Source organism: Penaeus monodon, chromosome 11 (genome assembly GCF_015228065.2).
Source record: "Penaeus monodon isolate SGIC_2016 chromosome 11, NSTDA_Pmon_1, whole genome shotgun sequence".
NCBI classification, from domain to species: domain Eukaryota; kingdom Metazoa; phylum Arthropoda; class Malacostraca; order Decapoda; family Penaeidae; genus Penaeus; species Penaeus monodon.
In genome coordinates, this window is record NC_051396.1 from 28,009,291 (window position 1) to 28,018,530 (window position 9,240).

A 9,240-nucleotide genomic window follows, 5' to 3' on the forward strand; every position below is an offset into this window, starting at 1 on the left:
TCTCTCTCTCTCTCTCTCTCTCTCTCTCTCTCTCTCTCTCTCTCTCTCTCTTTCTCTCTTTCTCTCTCTCTCTCTCTCTCTTCTCTCTCTCTCTTTCTCTCTTATCTCTCTTTCTCTTTCTCTTTCCCTCTCATTCTCTCTCTCTCTTCTCTCTCTCTCTCTCTCTCTCCTTTCTCTCTTCTCTCTCTCTCTCTCTCTCTCTCTCTCTCTCTCTTTATCTCATTCTATCTATCTATCTATCTTTCCCCTCTCTCTTTCTCTCTCTCTCTCTCTCTTCCTCTCTCTCTCTCTCTCTCTCTCTCTCTCTCTCTCTCTCTCTCTCTCTCTCTCTCTCTCTCTCTCTCTCTCTCTCTCTCTCTCACTGCAAAAATAAACTACAGTTATATCACAAAAAACAACAAAAGCTGTTGCTGATATACAATAGGTTATACATAACTAGTACATAGCATACTATCATACACGGATATATATGTCAATGATATGATGGTTATATGTGTATATCGAGAGACGAAACAATGAGCCAAGATAAACGTGATAAACGTTCATAGAAAACGAAGACAAGATCAAGGCTGGTTGCGAGGCTGGAAAACAAGCCTAGTAACTAGTGCTGACCTTCCCAGGCCACTTGACCCGAGGGCGTGGATCTCTAGATATGGTATAAATCACTTGGGAAGAACCGCCGCTCCTTTCGGGCTATTAAAATTGGCCTCCACTTAAAAGTCTATGCACCGTAAAGTAAGGATTGTCTCCATTGTTTGGAAAATGGCTTTGGAGGTGCCTCTTTACCTTCACTTGTAAGAAAATGGTGGTATTGTGACGGCCACGAAACTTTCTCTCAATCTTTTTTTTTCGAGGGGGAGGCACCACCGGTATCCTGTGTACCATTTCCTTAGCGGTTGAAGTAATCAGTAATTTTAAGTGCATATATCTTTAAGTGGATGACAATTTTAAAGTCGTTACTTCCTTAAAAATGAGGCCAAGCGAGCGGCCCACTAAGAGGCTAAGATTGTCCTATCTAACACGTCTGGAAGATGATGCAACACCAACAACATTCGATCATTCTTATCGCAGGCACGCTTGATGATGGATATATATATATTTATATATATTATATGTTTAGAATTGATAAAAAGTTCACATATAATAATTTATTGGTCTTATATAATAAGTACATGACATAAATTAATTGTAAAAAACATAAACTATTCTTATAATTATGTATAAATAAATTAGAAATAAGTTAAAATATCAAAATATTAAGTAAAATATTTACAGGCCCTACAAGTTGCAATGCTGCAAGCATAAAAAAGGAAGTTGGTATAAAATTCTTGAAGTGCATTTATGTGTACAAAAATAAAGTTACATTGGCCTCCCCTACTACATGAGCACCCAGGCCAGACCTTACCACCTAGCTTAGAGCTCTGTCTTGGGTCGCTGCATTAAGGGTCGGGCTGCTTTGACAACCTTGAGGCTACGTAGGACACGGTAAGCTAGTACAGGGGCCCTTCCGTCTGGCCTTTCCTGGCAGATTGAACGGGGGAGGAGCCAAAGAGAGAGGAGAGAAGAAGAGGGAAAACGAAGAACGAGGGGAAATTCGGGGATGATTCGCCGGAAGAAACCCTGTCCAGAGGAGGACGCGAGGGGCGCGCCTTGCAGCGTCTCGGAGAAGTGGAAGAGGCGTTTCTTGCGGGCAAACCGACGGGGAGACGAGGGGGATGAGACGTGTGCCGCGGGGAAGGAGCGTCGTGTGGCGCCGGCGTAGTGGGCCTCGGAACAGGGTGAGGTGGGTCGGGTGAGGGTGGGTCGGGTGAGGGTGGGTCGGCCGAGGGTGACGAGGGCCCCGCGACCACGACGCCGGAGTGCGACGCCTCCGCGACGCACCGACCGGCCGCTCACTCCGCTACGCAGGCCAGAGCGACGACTCTCGGGCGCGGCCTAAGACTTGAGTGCCGCCGTTACCTCGCCGCTGAAGAGAGTGGGCGTCGCGGGGCACGGCTGGGGCTCCAGGCCGGCCCTAGCGACGACGCTGGAGGAGGAGGAGGGCACGGCTGTGCGAGTCCTTCCCGCCCTCGGTGTTCCTCGACCTGAATTCTTTCCGTGATGAGTGAAACAGCTTTTCACGCCAACTTGAACATCACTACCTTCGTCAACTCGTCCAAGTGCATCCGCATCTGCAACCGAAGCGCATTGGTTAATAATGTGAAGAATGCAATCCTGTGTTTTTTTTCTGCGTTCACCTGTTCGTGTATGAGCAACTGAAATGCAGTGTTGAACGCTAATGTGTAGCGCTTATGTACGCACGCGCGCGTCCGTGTGTGTGTGTGTGTGTGTGTGTGTGTGTGTGTGTGTGTGTGTGTGTGTGTGTGTGTGTGTGTGTGTGTGTGTGTGTGTGTGTGTGTGTGTGTGTGTGTGTGTGTGTGTGTGTGTGTGTGTGTGTGTGCGTGTGTGTGTGTGTGTGTGTGTGTTTATACGTAGGTATGTCCGTACACGTATGACTGGGCGTGAATGCACTTCAGCCTGTGTAGCCATGCGCATATGAGCGTATACAAGCCTGCAACATGAAGGCACTTACGGCGTTGTGGAAGAGGCAGTGCGTGGGCGCCTCGTCCTCCTTGCCGGGGCACTGGGGCGTTCCGTCACACAGGTCCAGGTCCTCGATGCAGCGCCACTCCCCTTGGTCCGAGGGCGACGGGCAGAACATCTTCGGGTGGCCGTCGGCGGCTGCGGGGCACTCTGGGGAGGGGCGGGAGGCAGGGTTAGGGTCGCTTGCACGAAGCGTTTCAACGAGATTATTTCAGAAAGGAATCGCACTTTGGTGCTCTTCAGTTATTAATAATCAAGTAGGGTCATCATAATAACAACAAACATTAATAATAATAATCATAATGATAATGATGATGATGATGATGATGATAGTGATAACAACAACAGCAACAATAAAACAACTATGAAAACAACGATACATGATACACACATGTAAAATACAGACAACTATAGAAAACGTATAACCAATGTAAATAACCCCCACCCCCAACCCCGCCTAACCCCCAGCCAATCCCGCGTTCAATATCAACCAAGATTGATTACCGGGAGGAGGACGCAGCGATTAGAGGTAGGCAAGCAGGGCTACCGAGGGCGCGTGAGAGGCAATCAGCTGATGAGCAAGATTGGAAGATTGGGTGTGAGAGCGATCACGTAGGCACTCTAAGACACTCTAAGGCACTCTAAGGCACTCTAAGGCAGCTCAACCATCTTGACACCTGGGGGGGGGGGTTGAGATTTTTTTTTTTTTTTTTTTTTTTTGGTTGGTTGGTTATCATTGTTGTCGATATGACTTGTTATTTATTGTTCAAGACTTTTTTCATATATGGGCTGGGAAATTCGCAAAAAAATATATCGGCTTTTTGTAATACTTTCGATCCGGAGATAGATTTTGGTGTGATTACCTCTTAGCAGTTTTAGAGCCCCGGTTCGATCACTTCTTGACAGGTTAATATAGGATCGCAAGTATAATTCCAGGATGATTCTCATTTGACAGCCTTTGATTCCTACCATGAATACTGATCGAGTGACTGTGATTCCAGAATAATTTTGACAGCTGAAGACCGATTACAATTTTAGAACGACTATATCCTGACAGCATTAAGGGCCCAAGTATGCGTCCAGTATACGATCAACTATTGACAGTGCAGATCCCGCGAACGAAAGGTCTATCAACTTTTTCGAATCTTAAAAGCAAGAGCAGCCGCGTACAGTCCTAGTACATTTATTTCTCGGACATTTATTCCTTTGTAGTTTGAATATGCGAGCGCTTGTGGCCTTGCATTATGCCACTGTGGCTACTGGCATGAGTTCCGATCACTTCTTGGCAGCGCGAGCGAAGGAACCAGCGAAAGATCATGTCAGCCGCAAGTCTGACATAGCATCCGCGAGCCATATCAACTCCGAGGCATATCACCCGCGAGTCATGTCAGCCTCCGCGGGCCGTGAGAGGAGACTTCAGGTCGGGTCGGACGATCGAAATAATGACGTCACGCATCCCTCGAAATCCTACAATGCCTCACGCGGGGCCTCATAAGTCAGAGTGGCGAGCGCCCATTAGGTACAGCACGAGGTATTGCAGGCGCGCCGGCACCTCCTCCTCTTCCTCCTCTTCCCCCGCTGCCTATTTCTCCTTCTCCTTCTCCTTCTCCTTTTTCTTCTCTTTCTCCTCTTTCTGCTCCTCCCCTTTTTCACTTCATTTCCCTCATCTTCCACGTCTTCGTTGTCTCTCCCTCCTTCGCACATACCCTCTTCTTTCTCTTCCTCACCCTTATCTTCCGCCTCTCCTCCTTCTCCTTTTCCTTTTCTTCGCTTTCTCCTTTCAACCCTCCTCCTCTTCCTATTCGTCTTCACATCATCCTTATCATCATCATCATCATTATCATCTCCCTTCCATCTCCACCCCCGCCCCCCGCCCCCAACCTCGCCTCGGAGCGTGGGCGGAGGCTCGATTAGCAGAGCCTCGGTGCCATCTCCCTTCGCAGCACAAAAGACGCACTCATGCCCCCACGTATCTGCTGTGATCTAACCGCCCAATACTCCCCTCCAAGCCCGCGGGGGAAGGGAGTGGGTGGGGGCGAGACACACTCTTGCCCCGATACCTCAGCAACCACCTCGAGCTCAGTGAGAATAGGTAATCAATGATACACACACACCTAACGTGGCATGGTCTTCCGGATGAATCTTTTTTTTTTCTTAGTTCATTCATTCTCTTTCATTCCGTCTCTTCGTTTCTTTCTGTGACTTTCTCTTTCTCTCGTTCTCTATTTTTTTCTCTATCTATCTATCTATCTATCTATCTATCTATCTATCTATCTGTATGTCTGTCTATATGTCTGCCTGTCTGCCTATCTGTCTATCTGTCGTTCTATCTTTCTATTTGTCTTTCTATCTATCTATCTAGTTATCTAGTCATCTATCAGTCTATCAGTCTCTCTCTCTCTCTCTCTCTCTCTCTCTCTCTCTCTCTCTCTCTCTCTCTCTCTCTCTCTCTCTCTCTCTCTCTCTCTCTCTCTCTCCTCTCTCTCTCTCTCTCTCTCTCTCTCTCTCTCTCTCTCTCTCTCTCTCTCTCTCTCTCTCTCTCTCTCTCCCTCTCTCTCTCTCATACACACTCGATTTCACTTTTCCCACGTATAACCCATCTGCGATTTCGTAAAGGAAAAAAATAGATGAGTCTATATGAATGAAATGCGTCATGGCCGATACCTGATATCAGACTTACTTTTTTTAACTATTAAATCGTGGACTGCCAGCCGGTAGGACAGTGAAAGAAGCAAATGCAATAATGATACGAGGGAGACAACCTTCGTGAACTGATCAATGACAAGCGTGAGGCGGACACAAGAGATTGGAGACCGAAGGAGGCGGAAGGAGACCTGAGGAGATCGCAGGAGGCCGGAGGAGACCGGAGGAGGCCGGAGGAGACCGGAGGAGGCCGGAGGAGGCCGGAGGAGACCGAGAGACAGATAGGAGAGGCCGAGAGCGAGGTGAAGTCGCGCGGGCGAGAAGGGCATAACGTCCCTCATAACATCCGCCCCCGCACCTCTCCCGTTGCTGCAACTTTATTGACTGCCCACCTCTGTGACCCCCTCCCCTCCCCTCCCCCTCCCCCTCCTTCCCCCACACACACCCTCCCTGCCACCACACCGCTTCTCTTGCCCTCCCATTTCCCTCCTCTCCTTCCCTCCCTCTCCCTGCCATTACCACCCCATCTCCCGCCCCCCCCTCTCCCTTTCTACCCTCCTCTCTGCCTCCCCTCTGCCCCCTACTCCATTCTCTATCACACCCCTCTTGTCTTTATTCCTCCTCCCTCTTTTCTTCCTCCCTTCCCCCTCCTACCCGCCTTTTCTTTCCCCTTCTCTCCGCCACCTACCTCTCGTCCTCATATGGCAGTATAATGGTTTATAGAAATAAGAAGCGAATTGGTGTGACCCGATTAAGGTTATCTCTAACTCTTTCGCGTGGATATTTGCATATATTTATTCTTTTATCATGCAAAAGCGCCCTTAGCGCGCATGTAATGTATGTCACACCCCACTGGTGACGTAACCATTCTGAAGATCTAGAGTGAAGATAGTTTTCGGATGACATTTGCGAAGTCAACACTTGTTGCACGGGATTTCCGCCCTTAAAACTGCCTCCCCGCCTGTCCTCTTCTCTTTTTTTATTCATATTCTCACCCTTTCTCTGAATCTTTCTCATTCTTTCCCGTGCTTTCTTGTACTTGCTTTACATCTCTCTCTCTCTCTCTCTCCAACCGCCAAAGCTCTGTCGACACAATACACAATACGAAACCTAATTGACAATCCAAGAAAGCGAAGCGGCAGAAATAGATAAATAAGAAAAAAAAATCCTTCCTTACGTGATCGTTCGTATCGTCTTTTAAGTAGCGGTTTGTTAACACGTTCGAGGTTTGTTAGTTTTTTTCAGTTTTGTTAGCGTTTTTAGGCGATTGTTAGTGCATTCGTGACGAGATAATAAGTCTTGTTTGAAATAATCTCGGATGGTTATGGTTTTGCTTGTTAGTCAATGAAGGAACAGTTAGCGTTTTTTTTAAGTAGTTAGTGGTGGTTTCTAAAGGGTTCTAGAGGCGTTCTGTTAGCGTCGGAGGTTTATTAGTGGTTTGGCCTCGTTATTCTTCGGGTTCTTTGCGTTATTTGTGTGTATTTAGAGATGCTGGTTGTTTGACAGAGGAATAAAATCGTTTCCAAATTTTCTGAATAGTTAGTGGGACAAAATAATGACATAAATCGTGTTTATGCCACCATACGTTTTTATTGGAGATTTTATTTCATTCTGACAAGTAATGAGAACTTTATAAGTAGTTTGAAAGTTGTTCTTGCTAGTTTCGTTTAGAGATGACGGTGTTGTCTTTTTAATGTAGTTTGAAAAGCAACTCTGCCTAGCGGTGCGATATCGTGTATGGGTAATTGACAGCAGTTAAGAGTTCCTTCCGATAAAGGCGAACGCTGGAGTTGCTCTTAATGAACGAATTCCCACGACGAGGGAACGGACGAACACCCTCCTTGTCTTTTGTTTCGGCGACTGTCTTGTGTCACTGTCCGTCGCGCGTGGCACCCTTGCCTGGGACTCCGCGGTGACAACGGTGCCTCGTTAGGGGTGGGCGTATTTGTGTGCGAGTTTTTGAAGTGTGTGTGATTGTTTGTGAATGTGTGTGTGTGTGTGTGTGTGTGCCGGTGTGTGTGTGTGTGTGTGTGTGTGTGTGTGTGTGTGTGTGTGTGTGTGTGTGTGTGTGTGTGTGTGTGTGTGTGATGTACACGTTCTTTGTCTATAAAATCATTATAATGAAATGAGACAAAAAAGAAGAAGAAGAAAAAATATATATATATAAATATATATATATATATATATATATATATATATATATATATATATATATATATATTATAACCGCCGACGACTCTCCTCATATAAACAAGCAACATATACTTCCCATCTCCTCCAGCAATTGCAAATGTCATGAGACCCGAATGACTTCCGTGGCCACTCCAACGAGAGCTCAGGAGACATCAATCTATTGGTCGTCATTACTATTATCAGGTGAAACTGGCCAGCTGGTGACGCGGGAGTACCCAGGGAGAAGGAGGGGAAGGAGGGGAAGGGGAGGAGGAGGAGACAGAGAGAGAGAGAGAGAGAGAGAGAGAGAGAGAGAGAGAGAGAGAGAGAGAGAGAGAGAGAGAGTGAGGAAGGTAAGGAAGGTGAAGGGCAGGGAAGGAGGAGGGAGAGAGGAAAATGAGTGAGAGGAAGGTGAGGGGAAGGAGGAGGAGGAGTAAGAGGAAGATACAGGGAAGGAGATGAAGGGAATGGGGAGGGGGAGAGGAGGGGTGAAAGTGAAGTGAAGGAGTAGGAGGAGGAAGAGGAATAGGAGGAAGAAGGTGAAGGAGAAGGGGGAGAGAAGTGAGGAAAATGATGGGGAGGGGAAGGAGGGGAAAGGGGAGGGGGAGGAGAGTAAGAGTAAGGTGAAGGAATGGAGAAGGAGGAGGAAGAGGAGTGAGAGAGAAGGAGGTAAAGGAGGAGAAAGAGGGGAAGGGATAGAATGGGAAAGTGAAAAGAGCCAGAGGAAAGTTAAGGAAAATAGGAGGATGGAAGAGAAGTGTGAAATAAAGAGGAGATGGAAGAAGGCACAGAGGACGTGTGTGTGTGTGTGTGTGTGTGTGTGTGTGTGTGTGTGTGTGTGTGTGTGTGTGTGTGTGTGTGTGTGTGTGTGTGTGTGTGTGTGTGTGTGTGTGTGTGTGTGTGTGCATACACACACATAGATAGATAAACAAGTAAGTAGATAAATAGGTAAGTAGATAGATAGGTAAGTAGACAGATAACCTGAAATACAGGTAAACGTATGATGTAGAAAGATAGAAAGGGAAAATAAGTGAGTAAGAAAAACAAGGAGACAGAGCGAGAGTAATGAAGCGAACGAGAGAAAGAGGGAGAAAGAAGAGACAGAGCGAGACGAAGCGAGCGAACGAGAGAGAGAGAGAGAGAGAGGTGGGGGAGGGAGTGAGCTTACTCATACATCTGTTCATGTTTTAGCATTAAAACTTGCTCATGTACGAGAGGTTTCCTCTCCACCTGAACAGCCAAGTATTTAGAATCTCAAATAACCTTTCAGATTATGACAGAGCCACAGGTAGACCAACATATTCCACAACCTTCGTAAACTTAATTTTCTGCCCAATTAATAATCCAGCGAGAGGCATCACTCCACAGCGTTCATACTCCAGGTGGTAAATACGCCAATGAGGCCATGCGAGACTGCACAAGCGAGTTATTAAAAACGTGTACGACCGACGTAAGTGAAGGGGCAACTCTCTCACTCTTGCTGTTGGGGCTCACCGTGAGACTCACTGGCGGCCAGCGAGAGGTAACAATCTTTGTGAATGGGCGTGACATCAAGACGAATTTCACTACGTTTATAACGTTTTTGTAATAGTTTGTTTTACTATCGTTGTAGTTGTGTTTTTGTTGTTGTTGTTTAAACTTTGTAAACTAGAAATCGTAATGTACTCACTTCCTGAGCGCAGATAGTAGAGATAATGATGGGTTTCGTATTGCCGCGACGTGTGTGCCTGTGCCTGGTGCTTGCGCCCTCGCCCGTGGTGCGAGCGCCGAGACCGCTCCTGGACGACGGTGTCTTCGGCCTCGCCTTCGCCGGCTAGGTAGGCTGACAGCTCCGTCAGAGCC

General features: G+C 47.1%; 1 protein-coding gene across 1 annotated transcript in view; it reads right to left on the reverse strand.

Annotated features, from left to right (window-relative positions):
- Window positions 1-367: 367 nt before the first annotated feature.
- LOC119578875 overlaps window positions 368-9,240 on the reverse strand; it is a 9,557-nt gene continuing 684 nt past the window's right edge. Inside the window, exons 1-3 of the mRNA XM_037926532.1 lie at window positions 9,068-9,240; window positions 2,573-2,733; window positions 368-2,171 (exon numbers count right to left, since the gene is read on the reverse strand). The exon at window positions 9,068-9,240 is cut by the window's right edge and continues 684 nt beyond it. Coding sequence (XP_037782460.1) covers window positions 2,118-2,171; window positions 2,573-2,733; window positions 9,068-9,240 — 388 coding nt within the window. The 3' untranslated portion in view covers window positions 368-2,117. The remainder of the gene's footprint in view (window positions 2,172-2,572; window positions 2,734-9,067) is intronic.